This window comes from Acanthaster planci, linkage group LG09 (genome assembly GCF_054643075.1).
Source record: "Acanthaster planci isolate LZ-2023a linkage group LG09, COTS_SCS, whole genome shotgun sequence".
NCBI classification, from domain to species: Eukaryota; Metazoa; Echinodermata; class Asteroidea; order Valvatida; family Acanthasteridae; genus Acanthaster; species Acanthaster planci.
This window is the reverse complement of record NC_141785.1, coordinates 3,447,340-3,469,154: the sequence shown is the minus strand read 5'-3', so window position 1 is coordinate 3,469,154 and position 21,815 is coordinate 3,447,340. Positions and strand designations below refer to the sequence as shown.

At 41.6% G+C, this 21,815-nt stretch overlaps 1 protein-coding gene and 1 long non-coding RNA gene across 10 annotated transcripts in view; both read right to left on the bottom strand.

Annotated features, from left to right (window-relative positions):
• Positions 1-21,529, bottom strand: part of LOC110986756 (RNA-binding protein Musashi homolog 1-like) — a 169,505-nt gene extending 147,976 nt beyond the window's left edge. For 4 of the 9 annotated variants that reach the window (XM_087140819.1, XM_087140824.1, XM_087140821.1 and 1 more), the window contains exons 1-5: positions 21,158-21,528; positions 20,762-20,802; positions 16,568-16,649; positions 14,790-14,874; positions 9,587-9,628 (exon numbers count right to left, since the gene is read on the bottom strand). In XM_087140819.1, the coding sequence (XP_086996945.1) occupies positions 9,587-9,628; positions 14,790-14,874; positions 16,568-16,649; positions 20,762-20,802; positions 21,158-21,219 (312 nt within the window). In that variant the 5' untranslated portion in view covers positions 21,220-21,528. Of the gene's footprint in view, positions 1-9,586; positions 9,629-14,789; positions 14,875-16,567; positions 16,650-20,761; positions 20,803-21,157 lie in introns of all 9 variants that reach the window. The other 5 variants (XM_087140818.1, XM_087140820.1, XM_087140823.1 and 2 more) reach the window with 3 other exon arrangements.
• LOC147798029 (uncharacterized) lies at positions 1,270-9,580 on the bottom strand. The gene is made up of 2 exons (XR_015426326.1): positions 6,529-9,580; positions 1,270-6,465 (listed from the first exon to the last, which is right to left on the bottom strand). It is a non-coding gene; the product is annotated as an uncharacterized LOC147798029 (long non-coding RNA).
• Positions 21,530-21,815: the final 286 nt, after the last annotated feature.

Here is a 21,815-nt window from a genome sequence, read left to right as displayed (position 1 = left end):
ATTCACAGGGGAATCTACTTTTGGACTGGAAGTTTTGAAACTATTCTCTAATGCCCCGTTTGGAAACCAATGATTCACTTAGCATGTGCCCTTCTGTTAGAAGGTCAATGTGGCTTTGGAAAGTTTTCAGACTATCTAATTACTTGCTTCTATGAAAATTAACCCCTTGTCTGTTAATCATGAGAAAAAATGTTCTAAATGAAAACAACTGTACTTGAAATCAGATCCTATAACGGGAGTTATACAGTTTTTTCCTTGTACATTCTCAGTGCATTGGAACGAGCAAACTCAGCTGATGCAGTCCATTGAGAGCCTCGTGGATATGGACATGTATCCGTGGACGGAAAAGGTTCAAGTAATGCAGTTCCTATTTATTTCCATTGTAAGACATTTCTTTCCCAGTAAATCAAAAGGAGGTCTAGAAATTACCAACACATGTATAATTACAACGTTAGACAGGATTTTCATATTTTTTGTTCATTAATTTCATTACTTTTTGTGCAACTTCAACTTCCTATTTTTATCCAGAATTAGAAATCTTCTTTTATTTGGCAGGCAAATTGTTTGCCTCAGTTTATCAAAACAAAAATTTATTCAAGAATTTCTGAGGCAAAAAATAATAATTTTCTCACAGTGACACTAAAAGACTAAATCCCCGAGACAAAACTGGACCAGTGAGGGGGAATCCTATCCTTTCGATCAGCGCTATAATTGAATCACTGGTTGATAATCACATGTATTCTACACAAAGCACCGTGCACAGCACGCTCAATTCGCAATTATTTCTGACCTTTGCAGTGAAAAAAAAAATAAAAAATCTAGCCTGCTGAGCAGATGTGGATTGCACCGAATTAACCGGTTGTCCACCTCGGACGCTTGCAGATTAAAATATAACCTCTGCTTCAGCACGGGGGCACGAATGCCTTTCATCCTCCAAACTTAAAAGGGCAATTTTTTTTTTTTTTTCAAATGCTGCCCTATGTTGTCCTTAGAAAATCTACCATCCTCATCCCAGATTCTCTTGATTTATTCAAGGAGAAGCAAAAGAGAAAGTGAACGGGGTGGGGAGAAGGTTAAAAAAAAAAAGACAGTTGGGGTTTTAGGAGGAGCAAAACAACGATGCTGTCCCTTATTACCGCATGCTCACTCCACAGGAATGCTTGGGGTCAAGTGAAAAATGCACGAGCAGGCTTTGAATAGCCTTGCTTCTTGGCTGGCATGCAGCGGCATGACGACCGCTGCTCCATGGGCCATGCACTGCCATGGGGCAAAAAAAAAAAAAAAGGACGAGGAGAGAGGTGGGGATGGATGGAAGGGTTGGAGGAGTTAGGAACAAAATTTCAAGAAACAAAAATATATTTTTGAGTGAGCGCCGGTCACACATAATGTACTCAGTTGTGGAATCATTTGTTATTGAAGGGCAGATTGAGCCTGAAGGATCAGGTTAGATCACTGGCTGTACACTTTTGACTCTTGAATTGTTATTTGCAGTGAGTGCATATACTGTACATGTACAGTGCATGTACAAGTACACACGTACAAGATACCCTTTCCCATTTTGCACCCTACACACTGAGTATATTGGTCACCCTTGCTGAAGATGTTGGCAGAAACATGTTTCTTTACTTGGCCCCATGCTCACAAAACTGATCAAATGTACCAGCTGGGAGATTTAAATAGATCGCTGTTCAGGTTTAAATTGTATTTGTTTGTTACTTTCTCCAGTGTCTCTAAAATTATCTTGACAGAGGTCGAACATCTTTGAATCAATATTCTTCTCAAATATCCAAATGCAACCCGGGGTAATAAGGTAAGTACTGAATCCTACGTCAAATAAACACATTTGGCAATTTTGACTAGAATTTCAGTATGGCAAACAAATTTGATGGTACAGGCCACTTGACTGAGAAGTGGGGCTGAGTCCATTTGAATAATTCACTTTTCGAATATTCCACCTTCAATTCAATCGAATATCCGAATATTCAGTCATACCGACTGACAGATTATTGATGAACAGACCATATACAAAATCAGTTGCAATAACACACAAAGTTGTACATTATAATCAATATAATAGCTTCTCACATCTAAGAGTATCTCCAGCCACGATTTAGCAAGATTTGAAAGACAAACAAGCCCAGTTAAAAATTTCTATTCCTCTTAAATTGTTTAATGAATAATTTACTTTTCAAATCGTTGAAAGATTTCGGTCGCTTTTCATTTAAATCTGCTTGAAACAAGACTCCACAATACAATTGTTCTCATTTAAACAAAAGAAAATGTTCCCTTCCTTTTCATTAATTTAGCATTCGAATATTCAAACTCAGAAATTAACATTCAATAATCGATTGAAGATTTGGTTATTCGGACATTCTGTGAAGACAGTATTTCTTTCCATCAAAATGATGGAATGAGAGCAAGATTTTGGCCATTGTAAATGTTTTGATGCTCTTCAAAATTAATCAAATTGCAGAAGTTCAAAACAGTTGATGACGCACTGAAGGAAGGTCAGACGCAAAGTACTCTTTCAAAAAAAATGGACGATTCATCAAAAAATTTCTAATTGAAGGAAGAAAGAGTCCAGCAATGCCTTTTGACAACAACAGGTCCAAATACATTTTGTTTATAATGTAAATACACAATCAAAGTTGCCAGCCGAGCCACCACATAAAATTTGTTGTTTTGGTTCTCTTATCAGATGACCAAAACCAAAATATGTATAAATGTCTAGGACTCTCATTAGTAGGTAAATGACAAAACGTATTCCGTGCTTCTTTCTTCTTTCTTTCTTTATTTTTGCCAACCAATCAAATTACACGCATCTGTCACAGGTTCGAGGGGGTAAAAAAAGAAAAGAAAAAATGCATCACACCCACAGCAGCTGTGTCACATGCATTGAATTTACTCTAGCAACGATTGTCAAGGCAACCGTCGCCCCGGCAACTTGCAGGTATGGCATGTCATTGGGTCAGCAGCGACTCCAGTAATTAAGGGGCAACCGGTGAGGGGCTCACCTTGGGGCTTTGTACATGGGCTTTGCCAGCAAAGGTCTCTTTCTTTTTTTTTTTTCTATTTTGAAGAGGGCGGGGATGGGCGAAAGAGTTTGCGTGACATCTTATCAGTGGCTGATCGACTTCAGGAATGCCACATAAACTGGCAATAAAACACTGAATCAACAAACACTAGATATTTCACCACAGAGACAGTTCTCAAAGCAGCGCAGAGTGGACTGGGAAGGTGGGAGTATTCCCCCCCCCATTTTTGCTGTATTGCAGAACTTTGACAGCTGGTATGAGAGGAATGCCATTTCCACAGCATGACATCACAAAGGCTATTTAAGGATTTCTCAGTGTTAGACGTTGCAACTGATCCAAACGAACATGGGGTTGGATTTGAAAAAGCAGCCAAGAGACTCTCCTCCCCCCAACTAAAAAATTGTCATCTTTTCAAGAGTGGCAGAAAATCCCTATAGTATTACATGATGACGCAATCATGCAAGGACGCGACAGTGATGTGGCTTTATGAATTTAGCCTATGCTCTCGGAAATTCTGCCAGCATTATTGATTACCGACTGAACCAAAACAATTGGATGTATATGTACATCGCATAACAGCTGTGAAGTTTCTTTGTCATTTTTCAAAGCCCCCTTCAGCAATGCCAACACACATGATGCCTTGATAATTTCTATTCAGCATGTTATCAAAATTACTCCAGTAGCACACAAAGGAACCAACATCCACGAAATCCCTACATCTAGTTTGGGCCATTTTGGGGTATCTTTGCGCAGGAATCAAGATAACAAGAGTTTAACAGAATTTTTCCCGCCTCCCTGAAGAACGTGTATTTTCCAATCACCCAGTCTGCTTTTTGGCCTCTCTTAATAGCTTGAGGTAAGTCGCAGCCAACAATATAACAAGAGAGAATGCAGGCAAATCAAATCTGACTTGCTTCTCAAAGATCTTGGTTCTCAATGTGGATCGCCAAGTTCCAATTGCAACTACTTGGAGGGACTCAGCAGAGCTCTGAGAGGCCATTGAAGATTTAGTGTCAATTTGTTCATTGCGCCATCCAAACATTCTCCCTTCAGGATTTTGCTGGGCACCCTGCTTGGTGTTTGGCTGCTATCATTTATTATTTTTCATCATGAATGGGACCGTAGGACCAATGGCATATAGGACCCCATGTGACGTAGGACCAGTGGGACTTAAGACCAGTAAGACCCATGGCGACTACAGAGACTATAGAGACGTCCCCTCCCAAAACGCCCCCTCCCAAAACTACAGGTAAATGTACATGTACTTGTCATATGTTATATTTTACTTGGCAACAAATCTATTTGCTGGCTTTCTCATTAGTGTCTCTGAAATGGCTAAAATAAGAGTACAAGAAAACAAACAAAAAGAAAACAACGATGCTCTACCCGCAAAAACATGTTTCATTTTCGAAGTCCAAGAGGTTAGACAATTGGCTCCAGAGCAGCTCTGTAATAACACGTCTTTCATCAGAAGAAAATATTCCACCGCCTTGTGTGATCTTGCCTCTCAACACAGACAATGCTGCCCATTGTTCTGGTCTGGTGACCGCAAACTGACAGGCACAGTGAATAATGCAAAAAAAAGTGGGCACCAATATACACAAGGCAGCCAGGCTATTATTACAGATCATGGCGGCCAGGCCGGTGCTTGATGTTCAGTCTGCTGGAAGCACAGACTGGCTCCACTGTGGTGTGTTCCGCCAGTGTAACCAGTTCAATTACACCTCCTGATTGTGCTTCTGGTGCCCTTATGTGGTTTTTTATAGGGTAGGCTGCCCGTCTCAGTTTACATGTACATTATTTGCATACACCCCCACTGGATGGCAACATATACAATGTACGGTTTGTTTTTTTAGTTAGTTATCAACTTCGAACAGTCAAATTACAAAGGAAACAAAGATTACCACATTCAGAATACGCCTACACATATGACGAATGAAATGTACATTAAAAAATCTGCACCAGTTTAAACAATACAATGTATGTAGGTTTATTGAAGACCACGAAAAAAATGCTCAAAATTTACACAGTTTCTTGTGTAAGAAAACAAAAGAGAAAACGACAAAATGAAGGCTGCCATGTCAAAAATGTGAGGTGCTGCATGTTCCTTCTAACGAGCGGTACTTCTTGGCTGACGCCCAAGGAAAAGTGGTGGTTGGCACTGCATGTGTGCATGCGCGCACCGGTACAAGAAATGTCTTTTCCCCCGTTGCCCATTATGCCGGTACATGTGCTTTAAAGTCACTAACTACATGTCCATGTACGTTCGGTACATGTAGGACCTACACAGAGCATATACACAAAGTGCTCTATAGTTCCAAGCATTCCTTCAATAGCAACCTGAGAGAGACACCTGTCATTTCAATGCCCCGCATGAATGTTCAGATTATGTACATGTGCATGTACTGAGCCTAGTATAGTCATCCATTTTGTGGACCGGTACATAGGCAAACTTACGGAAAATACTATTTATCCTCGCAATGTGAGCACTTTTCAGCTGGATTTTGTTGGTCTCCTTGACTGTTATTTGTTTCGCAGAAGCCCTAACCCAAATATAACTGTTTCTGAAAGCGGGGGGGGCAGGAATCCTGTGTGGACCAGGATTAGTCCACATGAGGTTCCATGACCTGCATTACTGTGGCAAGGTTGAGACACCCAGCTTTGTCCATGTTGAAAATAGGCAACGGTCATGCACACTCTATGCCATGAAAACCAGTGCACATGTACATACATCACTTGTACATGTACACTAGTGTGTCCAAATACTTGTACTCTGGTGACCGAGTTGATACATGTACCTTCTGCTATCAAAGCACTGGGAAAACATACTTGAAATTCATCCTTGGCTCTTTATTAATACTTCCAAATGGAAATATGAGAGATGCTGGAACTTCTGAAGCTGTACAATCTGTGCCTACCAGGACAACTTCTTGCAAGGGATAGCTTTGGACTGCGGCTTCTGTGACAACCAAGTCCATCGATGGAACAGCAAAGAGGCATTGCCCAGGCTACTGTCTGGTGCTTGCTCGCGTCCTTAATGCGTAATCTGGAGGGGAAGCCTTCGTCATATTAATTTGATCCGAGATGATCCATCATACGTAAACGCCTGGCACTGGCTGAGCTGCTCATGCTGATAAAGTGCAAACTGCGTTTCTGAAAAAGGCATTCAAATGTATTGTGGGCCCACTGATCCTAAGAAGGGTGTTTATGGGACTCTCCAAAGCACAGTACGAGAAACATGACATTTGTGTACCATTCTGCATTCGAATTTTCACTAGCAAATTAATCAGTGCCTCACAGATGTTCCAGTTAATTCTTAACGAATAAAGACTAAGCCCCTTCCCAATCCTCAATGTAAAAAAGTACAAATTGATGAATTATACTACTCGAAGTAGATCTATCGAAACTACCGACAGGGAAATTGACAGAGCTGTTTCTTGTAATGCGCACTGCACACTACTTTGTTGCAGGGCCTGGAAGAAAAATAAAGTACCTATCTCACAAGGAAGTTTTTTAGGGGTGTGCAAACCAATTCCCAGACAAAGAGATGGCCTCTCACTAAAGATAGCAGATTATCCTTATCCCAAAGCATTCCATCGGGTAAACTCTTAAGATGTCGCATACATGCCTTGCCAAATTTCTGACATGATTACTGACGAGTGGACATTTTTCAGGGAATAAATTCCTCCCCTCTCTTGACTTGGATATCTTTTGCTCGTCGGAATCAAGTTTGAATTGCTACTACACTTGTCTCATCATCTCGCAGCTAAAGGCCAACAATAACGTAGCTTAGGAGGCACAAGCTTCCCCCGGCTGTTATTGCTCTTCCTGGGTCATTTCCCCGTCTCCAGCTACATTTGAGTCGTCCGGCTCCTTTCTTGCGTTTCAAGATTTGCAACATCTGTGAAAGTTTAGGCCAGACCTTGGACGCCTTGATTAGCATCCCATACACACAGTGCCAAGCTGCGAATTCTCCTCTCTGATGATGATTCTCTGGATGACATCATCGTCTATCAATGCAGCACCAAAAGGACAGTGACCCTGCCAATGGGCAGCCAAGCATGGGCTAACAAATGAACATCGCCAGGGCTGATGTATGGGCTGCTGGCCAGTTCCCCTGCTACTTTCCCGGGGTCCCACCGAGGATGTGGGCTAATATACAGCCACATATGCACATACATTACCGGGAGGTACACATGTCGTTTGGCTAATAGTCTTAATAGGCTGCGGCTGAGGAAGAGTGCAGGTTGGGTTCAAGCAATTGGAACATTTCAGCCGGCCAGAGCGGCTACTTAGGGACAGGAAAAAATAAGGCTGCAGTTTGGGGACAGATTTGAGAGTCCTAAAACCAATGGTTGAACAAGAACAGCATACTGGGCAATTGCCAAGTCATCACCACAATACAAACGCATGGCAGCCAAAATATACAAGTATTGTTGGAATTCTAGTTGTTATATTTACTTGAATTTTATTTCTACCTGTTACTGCATTTTGATAAGAAAGGAAAACAAAAGACCCACCAAGGAAATTGATTTTTAAAAAAAATGAAAACGTGCAAAATAAACAAGCAAAAAAAAGATATTACGGTCAGTCTTTTATGGTTGATCCATTGGGATTTATCTGCTCTATGAGCACAAAAAGGTTTCTGTTCAGAAAGAACAAACTGGTTCTTGTCAAAGAACAATTCATAATATACTTGATGGCAGTCCCATGGTTTGTTTTTTTTTTTTTTACCCAACCACGGATTTCACGGAAAATTATGCAAATTTCTGCCAGAGGAAAAGGACCCAAGATATGTATCAAATCAATGCACAATTTACTACTGGAGGTCATTTACCAGAATCCCTGTGCAATGTACGTTTTCAAGGTTTTTTTTACAAAGTGACTGAGCCTCCACACTTCCACACTTAACCTCCCCATCAGTGCAACGCCAAATAATTTATCGAGTCCAGATTTGAGTTTTTCTCAGGTTTCCAGGTTGTCATTAGGGAGCGTGTTGCATTACACCACAGACTTAGCAGAGGAAGACTCAAAGCTACATCATGATTACCTGCATTTGCAATTCCGACACTTTCATTTCTAGGATGAAAAGCCAGACGCGCTTTCTTTCTGATTTTTTTTTTTTTCCTGTCTGGGAGAAAAATCATCTCGAAGAGGATTCCATAATCTATGACTTGCAGCTGTTGGGTAAATGAACTTTTGAAGGGCTTCTATTTTCACATAAAGAGGTCATTGGTTTCGTACCAATTCATGCATTAAACCTCCGATGGTGAGTGTCATATTTTTCCTATCACACGACCAGCCCTTTCATATTTTCGAATGTGATGGGATTTGAAGTGCTAATCAGATTCATTCACGGTGTTAATGCAGGGGTCGATCCTGAGGGACCAAACAAAGCGCATGATTACAGTAACGCATGGTACTGGGTCTTCCTGTCGCCCCAAAGTTTATCGCACAAGCCCTGAACCTACTCCAAAAACCTACTTCAAAGAGAATCAATTCACAGAGTTTGAACTTTTAATGCATGGGCGCTACTTTACAGGGAATGAAAATGCCTTTATGTAACTTACTGACAAGACAATGCTTTCATATTTTTAAGCAAAAACAGCAAAGCATGACAAACAGTACTCAAAAAAATCCCACACTTGGCCCAGGAGATAAAGCAAGGAACCAACTCAAGTATGAAAACCGACACAAAGCAAAATCCACCTCTGACAAGTTTCCTTCAAAGAACAACATTTTCAACTGCAGCCCTCCCTCCCCATTTGTTGCTACTCCCTCTGATTCTGGGCAATGCGCATTTGGCCTTTACTTTCTATTCAATCATACGACTCTCTCCTCCCACCACAAATGACTTGCACCTGACCGAAAGAACGCTCAGATACCATACATAAAAAGCTTAGGGCGACAGAGTTTCTTTGGACGCAGCCAGCGAAGACTCCAGTGTAAACAAGGGGATGATGTCATGGCCACTGACCAATCAACAATGCCCGTACATGTGTATCATCTCCGAGATAAATGGCAAGGAAGCTCCACTTGGGAGCCTGGCTGTTAACGATTCACACCAATCGTAGAGTATCACTTCAAACTTGTACGTGTTCATTCAGAATTGTAACATCCTGGTGATCACGCCAGTAGCAGAAAAGCTGAAAGGTTTCGCATTTCTATTCCCCACAAAGACTCTCGAATAGCCTATCAACAAAAATACTTTGGAACAGACAACTACGGTCAGGGGAAAACTATTTTTAATTTGCGTGGGACTGTCACTATCGTACAAGCAACTGCTTTCATTTTGAACAGTGTACTAATCTGGTGTCGAAATCAGACACACTTTAAATACTGCATTCTTTCAAGAAAATAAAAAAAACAGTTTTCTGTACACATGTACAAGTATAAAGTTTACTTTCACATACTTTTTAATACATGTTTATAAACCACAAGGGTTGTATTCATAGATTTTATTCAGTTAAAAATGAAATTTCCTCGAGTCAACATGATTTACATTGTAAACCAATAACTTTTGGGGGAAAGAAAATGAGAATGTGTCTTACCTTGGGTGGTGACCTTTTAGGAAAAGCAACCTTGGGGTCAATCTGAAGCAGCAACAAGGAGGGAAAAACAAAACAAAACAAAAAACAAAAGCATGAGATTAGATAAATAAATCAACCAGCCGGTTTTCACCCAGCAACAATACCTTGGGCGCCAAAGAGAAGGAAATGTCACATCCAATGAAAAACAGAGCCGATGGGAAAAAACCATTCAGTCCCAATACCTCGACCTTGTTTGACCAGGCCCAGTTCCCATGCAGACAGACAGTGTCTGCCCCTATAGAAATACTATGATTACAAGCACTGGCCACCATTCACTTGGGGGGCATGGAAGTACACTCTTTGATCAAACAGTTCAAATCAAATCCTAGAAGCCGGCAAGTGTGCACACATGTCTGTGCGCGGATAGAACAACAGAAGGCTTCAAATTTACTGTTTGTGACACAAACTATGTGCGACTTGAAAAACTAGATTGTGTACAACTGTATGAAAAACCATATGTACATGTACATTGTATATATATACCGGGATCAAGTGGTTTAACTATTGGATGGCCCATTGAAATATCATCTTTCTTTTTAGAAGACATGGCTACCATCCGAAAATAAAGCTGTTATTATTTAAATTATTATAACATCCACCGGTGTACTTCTTAATTCACCCTTTTCCATTTTTTACCTCGACTTCGTATTCACTTCTGGTGGAAAATGCTCCTATTTGCGTACGATGCATGCCGTCACTGTCATAACAATTACCCACCATGTCATATGCGACACTCAGGGTAGGGGACATTCCGAGGGAACAGCAGAGTGCAAAACCAATTTTCGAGATGTCACCCAACGGTGCCGAGGTAATTCATAGCTGGACATTCCTCATGCCGTTGAAAGTGGGTGCCTTCAACTCGGGCCCATGGATCCATGTGTGGAATGGCGTGGAGCATGGAATGGAGGCATTATGTGCTCAGCATAAAGGGACGGTTGCCTTCAGGGGGAGTTTCGGACAGCCCGTGCCAGGACATGGGCGGGCAGTTCGAGGATGCAAGGATGGTATAAATGCCTCCAAAAAGATTTTAAAAAACCCTGATCAAATTTACAACAAAACTGGCTGTGGCGAGTCAACGACCTTCCCACGGCAAAACACGGTGGCAATTTCACGACTGGAATAGTCTGATTCCTCCAGCCTGGTGATTGCTATTCTGTTACAAGTCCACAGCACCAGTAAGGTGACCATACAATTAAGAGTGTGAGTGTGCATATATATGCAAATACCATTTTTATAGCTGTCGGCACTACCGATTAATCAATCTATTTGAAGCCTCGAAGTGATTATTCTAGCTCACTTCCTTTATACCAGTCTGTTCATCACATAAAAGAATCATCACACCTTTAAACGTGATCCTTTGTACATGAACAAGTACAAAGTATGGGGAAAAAAAACAAACTTTTTGTAACCATATGTTTGGTCAAGAATTTATGATTGTGTCTGAATCGACGACATGTACCGTAAGCTGTGGCTGGTTCAGGTACATACGGGCACAGGTAGTAACACAACAGAGAGGAGCTGCAGTTCCTAGCCAAAGGCTAGCACGCAACTGCCACAACCACTTTTGGGTGTTGCCTTTGTCTGACTTCAAGCAACTGGCCAGGCCGAAAAAAAAAAAATCAGTCTGGCAACACAGACGGTACGGTTAGTGGGTACTGCCACCATGTTGGTGTTAAGCAGTTATTGTTTGCATATGGCTGGCACGTAACGATCACGTCCATGTACATTTTTACCACGTGGGTATTTGCACAAATGCATCGTAGTAACTACATGCAAGTTCCTTCGTCTTGGTCATCTTCCAGTTGGGTAAAACGGCACAGGAGATTTTACCGAGGATCCTTTAAAATGTCTTTTTTCCTTACAGCTCTGTTTATTCATATTCATGCAGGAAATACTCGCAGACACCCCAACAAAGTGCCCAATAGCAGAGGTCAGGTTCCTGAAACTCAAGTACGTGTACGAGCTTGGTGCTATGTCTCTCCACCAATGTTTATGAATGACATTAAGTTGTAATCCATTTACTTCAAACAGCTACGGGAGTTCCCAGTTTCATATGCTGCTTGTCATTGTTTCCCGGTAATTTAGAAACGACTTTACTCTTTCAGTTTTGATTATCACTTATAAAAAAGTGGAAACAAAAATCAACACATTTACAATGTCTGTGAAGTTGAATGGAAGTTATTCACATGTGGGTGGTGTTGTATATTTTCACAGAAGCAACCTGGGACCCAATATCATTTCTTGTCACGCAGTCCTATGCTATAATGTTTCACATTCATGGATTATTACTATACTGAGACCTGTGCTGAATTTTATTTCTCAACATCAAGTACGTATATGTGCACTGTTTGCTTAAATGCACATGTGTAAACTGCAGCACCTTTCAATGTTTTCTTTTCATTATCATTATTATTATTGTTATTGGCAATGTTTTATTTAACGTTGATCAATTATTGTTTCCTCATGTCATTTATTCCCTGTCTGCAAATTTGTTCCCTGTCTGGGAATTTAATTACAACCCCATTGATGTCTTCTTCGATCAGCCGACAAGAAAGACCTTGACAGCCAAGAACGTGCTGCACTGTTCACACCAAGTTCCATCACGACTCTTTAACAAAAATACGGGGTGACGTTCTTCCGCTACACACGGTAACTGCACTATGGGTAGAATTATCTCCAATTTCTCACAACTGGAGATCCCACAGTTCTTTGAAATGACAAGTGATGTATTCCATTCAAATTTGTATGGACTGTGCCAACAACTAAGTTGAAGGGAGAATACAGACGAAATGCAACGTGTGCCCCATTTCAATGTCTCTCATTCACAACGAGTAAAGTCCACTGTGAAACAGTGGAACAAAGCATTTGGCTGCAAACTGTAACACATTTGGAACTCGATTTCTTGAGAATATGAAGCAATTTCAAAAGTCTGGAACAGTACCAATTTGGAACTCTCCTGCAAACTTCGGTTACAATGCCTCAAACAACTGGGGTATTTGGTGGGAGCCATCCAGAGTCAACGAATCCACTGCTGTGCAGTAACCAACCTTGTGCAAATTCTTGCAAAAATCTGAAATCTTATGCAAAATCTGAATCCTTTCCAATCCTCCCCCAAACTAATCGTGCTATTTTGAAGACGTGTACTAACTACATGTTGTTGGGGTTCCTGCCATATCATCGTCTGAATGATAATCCACACAAAAACAACAATTCTCTGAGAAAAAAAAGCATGACTATCCACTCAGACCAGTGAATTTTCTTCATATCAAATGTAGTTCCTAATGTGTTCAGATTTAATTGTCTGTATCATGATGACACGGCATGTGGTTTAAAACGAGACATTCTTGGCTATGGTGACTATTCTAATTATTTCCAAAATAAACATTTTCATGGTTGCCCTCCCGCATCCATGATTATAGGAATTCATTTTCGGACGTAAAATGTTATTCCTAATAACAGGACAATATAAAAAAAGATTTCATGTACATAAATGTATAAATGGGATAAAAATCTACGTTGTTTTTACTTTCTTTTCCATCTTTTCTTTTTTCTTCCCTCTTATTTTAAATTCTGAAATACAACACAGCTTACATATTTTTTTTCAAGGTCACTGTAATCAATAGCAACAATGACAAACAATTCTCCTGACAGTCCAACCCCATCCGCTCTACACACCGCTAATGGGATCTATGGGCTGGACTCTCGGTGTACATGTTAACTTGCATCAAGCCCTGCATCTTTGCACCCATTATCCACACCGATAAAAGATCTGCCCAGGTCGGGCACACTGCGGCCATTCTCTCCTCCCATTCACAACCCACTGAAAAACCCCTGGCCTCAACTGGCAATTCTAATTTGTCGCCGAATTACCGTGCCAAACACAGCAATACTGGCCCTGCCAAAATTAACAAATCTTTAAAGGAACAGTCCCAACTCGGATATCCAAGCATGCAGGTGAACAGAACAAGCCAACGCCAATTCCTCCTTTAAAAAGCCCCTTCAACCACACCCAATGGTTATTCCCGTCCCAGTCCAGCGAGCACGTGAAGAACAGGACAATGGGGTGTTGGTACAGGGTGACCCCCATGCTCTGCAGTTTCACTTCAAAGTCCTTCGATGTGCATACAATGCAACCGGGTACAAATAAACCATGGGAAAACACCCACCACCGACAAATGTACATGTACGTCATTGGCAAGGGGGGGGGACCATTGAGACAACACAGTAACATTCGGGTGGGTATTGTTGTGTTCTCTGCCGTGTCTGGAAATACGGTGACATGCATACACGTAGTTCAGACCAGACAGTCTTTGACTGGATCTGATAAAGGCATGGGTGTTTGTCAGAGAAACGGAAAGGGAGGACAACGGCACAATGAGGAGAGGGCTGGAGGAGAGACAAGTGGGTGCTTTGCAGCCGTGATGGGCGAGAGACAGGGGTGTGAAGAATAAAGAGGGCCGGGCCAGGGAAATTTGAGGGCCGGGCCAAGGATTTCTTCCAACAGAAATTGCCAACAAGGGAGGGGAAAATAAATACAAAAGAGGCGACCCACTGAACTTGGAAGGAAATATTCAAAACTTACACAATTCTGGGATGTGTTTGGGGCATTTGAAATAATATGCTGATTGTTGCTTTTTTCGTACCAACTACATGTACACATTGAGAAAAGGAAAAACTTGGACAATCTGACCAGAATATCAAGTTTGACACTGTCAAAGAAGGTTTGGTTTCCTGAGAGCACAACACGGTGCACAGGTCAGAGTTTGAGTGGACAATTCAGAATCTGTGTGGACTCAATGTACTGAAAGCTGGACAGAACTGCAGGAGATTACGGTGCCCCAAACTGGTCAAACGTCTAACAGGATTTATCTTTTAACAAAATAACAAACAAAATTTTTAGGAGACACCTAGATGCTTCTTCAGCCAGAGCTATGGCAGGCATGGCACAAAGTCCACCCACGAGGCAAGGCTGGATAAGAATGGACTACTTGGATTGTGGGTCTGTTTACACTGCAATTTGGGAGCATATCAAGCTCCTATAGTTTCATGGTAATGTGTGTCCAACCAGGTGCACACTTTTTAAGTAGGGCAGGTTTTGACCAAAATGGTGGCCAGAGAGTTAACAGGAACAAGTTATCCAAATGCAAAAACGTTCAAAGCCTACCTTTTTACTGTCTACTTCGTGGCGCTCTGTTTTAAGCACTTTCTCTACGCACTTGGGATCCCCAAAAGTCACGAATCCAAAGCCCCTGGAGAGGCAAACAAAAACATGTGAATCACACCAGTTGTCGAAACCCATTGCCCTGCTGTGCCTAACTAGACACTAAATCCTGCCCCTCCCCCCCCGACACAACACTGAGATTTGACAGACAAATGGCACACTACATGTACTATTTATAACAACCAACATGAACATTACAAACTTACACACAATAATGTGCAATAAGGGTTTAACGGGCAATTCAGTTACTTCACCATGATTTCATGTCACATTAACGACAATCTACTACGCGGTGAATTCCATCAACCCAAATCCCTAGGTATTCTTATATTATAGGGATCTGTCCCCCCCTCCCCAAAAGAAGAAAAAGTGAAACACTGTGTATAAACCAGGCTTACATGACCGTGCAATAAGTAAACAGAGTCCATTTCACTTATGGAATTGCACTTGACTACAATGAGATACATGTGCCTATCTGATGCTGACTGTAACTCCTTGCGGCAGCAGCACCAACTCTGACCAGGGTTCAACCAATGGCCAATTCAGGGAAGAGTCCCAGTGATTTCAAGCTTTTGACATAGCATGCAATGCATCGTGTACCAAGGCCAAATGATTTGGTTCGTCAGTGAAAAGTGCAAGTTCGAAGCTAATGCACCAGGCCTATGCCAATTATTTGGATATTTGGTGATCCAATTAATCAAGGAAATTTTCAAAAGGTGCCGATTCAACCATGTCTCCAAGTTTTACGAGTAAACTTCATGGCAAATAAATACATATGGCCAAAAATAACTTTTCCTTCAAGTGTTTCCCCTTTTTAACTTTTCATAAAGCATGTATAAAAAGTCTTCTGTTTTTGTGGGAATTTGGTACATGCATCCAAATATTTAATATTTTATCGAACGGCAAGTTGAATAGTCAAATAATTCAATTATTCAAATCATCTCACCCTCAAAATTCACTCCATGGAATTCACTTCATTTGTAGGCTTTTACTGAGGTTTACATCCTTAACTTATTTCTCCATCCCACCAATCCCCTAGAAATTTGGAGTCCATTCCAAACCGACTCATGACTTCCCAAGAGAGTCAAAGTCGATTTCAAAATGTTGGAGTCATCACCGAAGCCTAATGTCAATTCAGGGGCACTCAGGTTCATGCACAGGCAATGCCATTTGGGCTTAAGATGCAATCGCCAACCCATCAGAGCGCAGGAAATCCATGTGGTACACTTTGAATAAATCAAAGTAGAGTTGGTAACCACTTCAACATTGTGAAGCGTTAATTAACGACAGCAGCCACTAAACACCAGGCTCAGGCATGGCCAAAAATGTACCTGTCGGTACAAATTACATTGTCTGTCCTTGAAAAAATCCTGCACAGTGTACCACAGTGGCCCAATCTGACATTGGGTGTTCCAAACCATCAAAATTGAGAAGAAAAACATAATCAGCTCACAGACAAACCAAGGAGTCTTTATATACACTGATGCATCCCTTTGGATAAAACCATATTAGTATGTAATATACATGTAGGGAATGGTTACTGATATCAAAACAGCAAGCGTAATCGGTACATAATACTTTTACACCTGACCCGCATCCCAAAAAACACCTCAGGGATTCTGTTTTGCGAGATAAAGAAGGAGACAAACACTCAGAGATACGGATGTCACTTGGAGATTATATTTTTCTCCCTCTGTTTTTTTTTTTTTATGTTTCCTCACCGTGACTTTTTTGAGTTAGGATCCCGCATGATAACGCACTCCTTGATCTCTCCATACTTGCGAAAGTATTCCCTTAGGCTGTCTGGAAGATTCAAAGACAAAAAACAAGCAGGATTCACGTTACTCTGGGTCAAACAAGTTTACAGTTAACATCATAAACAAACCCACATGAGAATTACACAGCAGAGAGAATGGTAGAAAGTACTAAGACAAAACCAGGATTTTGTGAGAGAATTTCTCTGTATTTGTAAAGGAAAGTATTCAGGTAGATGTACGTTTGTAACATTTAGTGGAAAATACCATTGACATGAGAGATGACACAAGACACTGAACAAAAATTATACATTAAATCGTTTATCACAGTTCTGTGATTCAGTCTTACTAGCGAGGCTTAAAACCAAATCAACTAATCCTATATTTATATCTGGCTTGAACCTTCCACTTTCTAATTAAATCGTGAAATTGATGCATTCATATTATTTTTTATTGCCAGGATTAGCCTCGCGACAATGGTCGACGTCTGCCCAAAGGGCTTGGAGGGTATTATACACCAGATGGCACTACGGTAGACCCTGGCGCCAACATCCATCCACCAAGTCCATAGGAATCAACCCAGCAAAGAAAAAAATGTATTAAGTCATGTATTCTTAGGGTTCTTATTTCTTCCCTTTTTTTTCCTTTTTTTTTTCTTTTCCTCAACCTCGATGAAAAGGGCGAACGACCATGACACGTTTGCTGCTTGTTTGATGTGTACGGCCACATCAACTGAAATTCATCCCTTTAAAGGTACAGTCCATCATTTGCAGTTATCCGAAGAGTAAATAAAACGATTATTGTTGACAAGCGCACTTGGTTTAGAGATGGTTATGGGACTAAACTGCCCGTGAAATTGTTGCCTTTGGTGTGCTTTCATTTTCAGGAAAACAAGACCACTTCCAATGATGCGTCTAAAGAATTCCTTTTTGGAAAATTGTCATTAAAAACGAGGGCAAGTACTGGCAACAAACACACACACACATGGTTACTATAATTTGTCGGTTCAGTGTGCAATATCGCGCAGCTGCACTTGAACAAACTTGAGAATGTGGTCTCAGATGCTGCATTCAGGCAAAATTTATTCAAAACATGACTCAGCAACTTTTCATCTGAAATCAAATCCTGGAAAATAGTTTTTCTCGGACTGTATGGTGGTATTTGCTAGGCTGAAACTTCACTGGGATCATTAGGCCACTTAAAAAAGAAATTGTTTCGCATCAGTTGTATTTGAAACAAGTGAGGAGGGAGGATTTTTTTTTTTTTTTTTGGTATGCATGCTGATCTGGACTCCCGCAAGAACAAAAGTGCCATGTTCACTTCAGACTGACAGACTCGTGCACTGAAGTGCACATGACATTGTGTGTATGTACTCAGGTCACATGTTGTGCGTGCAAGAGGTTGTGTGGGCACTGAGGGAACTACCGGTATGGGGGACAGCTAAGGACATCGGAAAAGACAACTTTTAAAGAACAACAAATCATGCGACAAGGCGTTTTGAGGCAGGCGCTGATGCTAAACTAATTAGTTTTTTATGTGGCCTTATTAGGCACCATTCTTCATATTTTTGTCGCCTCAAAAGGAAAATATTGCACACATGACGGACTGTACCTTTAAAATAACAGTTGTGGACTCGTGAGGACAGGGAATTGTGGAGAAGATTGTGACACAAAGGAGCTTCAATTTTGGCAAACTGATCCCTCCGTCTACATGAATGTATCTCAATATGAAATCTGTAAGCCACCCTTCTCTTTGCCTTCTCTTTGCAGTCACTTGTACCCCCCGTGTGTTCTTTCAATTACGATTTGCCTGGAAAGGGAAGACCTTATGAATTACTTATGAAGCCAAACTGCGAGTGTCTCACCGGTTCTTCTTTTTTTTCTCTCTCTGTCTTCTCTTTTTTTTCTCTACAAATAACCTCAATGGGATTATGCAAACCCGAGCTGGAAGAGCAACTGTCATAAATCAGGCTGCGCGACGGCTGAAATGTTCTTCAGCTAGCATGTCTCTAGGACCAAAAACCAGGCAAGTGCTTCAGAATGACGCCTTACTTGTAAATCAGTTTACTGCATTACACACCTTCTGTAAAAATGCCGTATAATTTACTGACTTACTTAATGCATGGTGTACAAACACGAACAGCCAACATGAATTTTATCTCTCTGAAAAATGTGAAAGACTACCTGCAGACCTCTTTTTGTTTTTAACGCTCTATATAAATAATGTAGACATGTGGTAACGAATCTACGACTAGCTCCTTGTTAATGAGGCTTTCTATATGTGTTCCATCTTTTCAGGTCAATTTTTTCTTATTAACAGATAATTTATTCAATTACTCCAAAGTTTAAACTGGCCTTGCAGCTTTGGTAGAAATTTACGATTTGGGGTTTTTTCCATACTGAAGGTGTGACAACATCTAGCAAATAAAATGCAAATTCATCTTCAAGGAATTTCTTCAAGTGACCTTTGATACTTCCCGCCTTGCTCAAATATCAGAAAACTGGCAGCAAGGAGGACTTGCTACGTGATCTCACAAGCCCAAATGACACTGTTCGAACAGTGCTTATGCGCAAGCAGATGCACTCAATAGTCTCAGCTACACATGTCAATGTGCACTGCCCTTTGCTAACAACGCAGGTGCACACTTGGGGCCAGTGCACAGCCCCACTGGCAATGCAACGCCTTGCTATCCAAGGACCAAGGGACAAACAAAAGGGGATCAAGGCCATGATAATGCTGTTTTTTAAGCCAGGTAGTCATGTGTGTGCTTAGACATGTGGGTGCAAACACTGGGGAAGAAACAGCAATGTGCAGTGCATGGCCCCTACCAGATTGACCATGGACATTAATACACCAGTTTAACCATGAAGGTTGAAGTGCAAATTTGACAAGGGGGAAACTAAACGGAGCCAAGGCGACCGATGGCGTGTAAAGGAATAAAAAATGTGGAGAAAGGAGGTCACCTTCGATAGTAACTTCAATATGTCTCATGGCTTTGTGTCGGACTGGCTTGACATGAATACGTAACTCACAACTTGTAATGTGTTGGTATAGGACTTCCTCCCATAAAGCCATTGCAGTAATTAAAATCAGTGACCTGAATGATATGTCTGCTGGCACACGTAACCGTGCAGGAGTTTTTCCCCTCGTCAGTGTCTCTCAGGTTTTTTTTTTTCCGATCAAGGTTGTGCATGCATCGATATACGGCGGAGCCAAGTGGCCGGTATTGTGAGAAGAATTGCAATATCGTGCCCAACCGCCTGGCCTGGCCAGAGTCGCCTCGGGCTAAGGCAGGGAGAAATGTAGGACAGCCGTGGGCGCCGGCACAGCCTGCACCTTGCGCCAGTAGGGCTGGCACCTTGTCCTATCCTGCTTGACATTCAAACGTGTTACAGGCATCCTTGTCATGTAAATGCAGAAACCATCTCACTCTTTCTACATGAGCGTGGATTGTGGATGTGCGTGTCCGCACTCCTCTTGTCAAATGCCATCAGTCCCCAACCTAAATCCTTGCGTGCAACAGCATAGCAATATTCATTCCGCTTCATATTTGCCATCTTTGTGTCAGAACAACTTCACAGATGAAACACCGCGTGAAACACCGATGATCACAGCAAAGTCCTCCAGGACAGTCTGCAGTTTCCTCTCATGTGGACATTCCATTTGTGGGCGAACGTGTTCTCGGTCATCCGAATATGTGTATAAATGTCTCGTCGATTTGTCGGTTTGTTATCTCCCACAAAAGATCAAATGAAGTAGTCAGGGCAATTCAATTCACACGTACATGTCCAGTATTTTGGGCTCCACTTGTGTTGACAATCCTCGTGCCTCCTGATGGCTGCATGGACATGCTGACCACAACGGTCACATTTTGTTGTTAAGTTTACATTTTCAGTTGTCCAGCATGCATGTAAACTTTGAACTTACATGTTCAATCTATAAATCCTCTGGCACTGGCAGCTGACCTATGACCTTTCCCTATATTTAGGGGTTCACGTTCATCTCATGTTTTGTGGCTGAATTAACATGATTAATGTGGTTACTGAATCGATTTACTTCATGGCAAAATAACAACTGTAACAAAAATATCTAGAGGACACAGATGTTTCTTCATAACATGTGGAAAACTACAATATCTGGAAATGTGGAAAAAAAACTCACCTGTCTCTGTCTGCCAACTCAGCCCTCCTATAAACATTTTCCTGTCAGACAAAAAAATACACCAAAGAGAAATTGAGGTGTAAACACTGTAAAGGAACCTCTTCATGTATATCCAAGGTCGACAGAAAAATATCACACGAGAAAAAAAAACTGGCGAGGCAATATAACAACGCTGGCTGACCCGTACAATCATGTACAACACGCACATAAGAACCTGTCCATGGGATTTGCGTGATGAAAGATCCCGTTCCATTGTGCTGCTCACACACGAGGAAGGATGCAGTACATGCCCTGCATGCACCGCAGCACAGCTGATCGCCCCACTAGACATCGCGAGCATTTTCCCCCACCGAATTGAAGCCCCGAAAACACCCCTCTCCGGGCACTCTTACTCACCCAGGATCGTTGGCCACCTCCGTCCCGTGTACGGTGGAATTCTGGTTGTTTCCTGCGTCCATATTTTTTTGGTGTTTTTAAATTATATCTTAAAATCTACGCTACTAAAAACTGAACTAACAGGTAATGTTGATGACTACAGTATAGTGAAATGTGTGTGGTAATACACACGCGCTGGCTATGCTATAGCTGCGGATAATACACGACGGTACGGTGTGGTAAATGTCCGTGTGTGCGGTTTTACGCTAGGCCACTATAGTAATAATACACACACAACCTGTACACCGCGCCAATATCACAACTCTACACGTGGGGCAATGGGCCCATGCACATACGACATACACCACGCGCGCTATGTGCACAACGGCATGGCCCAGCATGGGTGGCGCTATAACCGCTTTGTCAACACCAACCTGAATGAATGACCAGTGACTGACAGCCGTATCGGCGATTTGATTGGCCGTCCCTTCCCCTCCAGTCCTAGCCGGTCACTCAGCGGTCACTGCCGTGACCCCCCGATGACGTATGCCAGTGTTGATATTAAATTATGCATATCGGACACACCTTTATTTTTTGTTCGTGTTATCCTGTTCTTAAAATACATTTCCTCTTGAAGCGTTGTTAGGTAATTGTTTGGTTTTTTTATACTGCCAGAGTC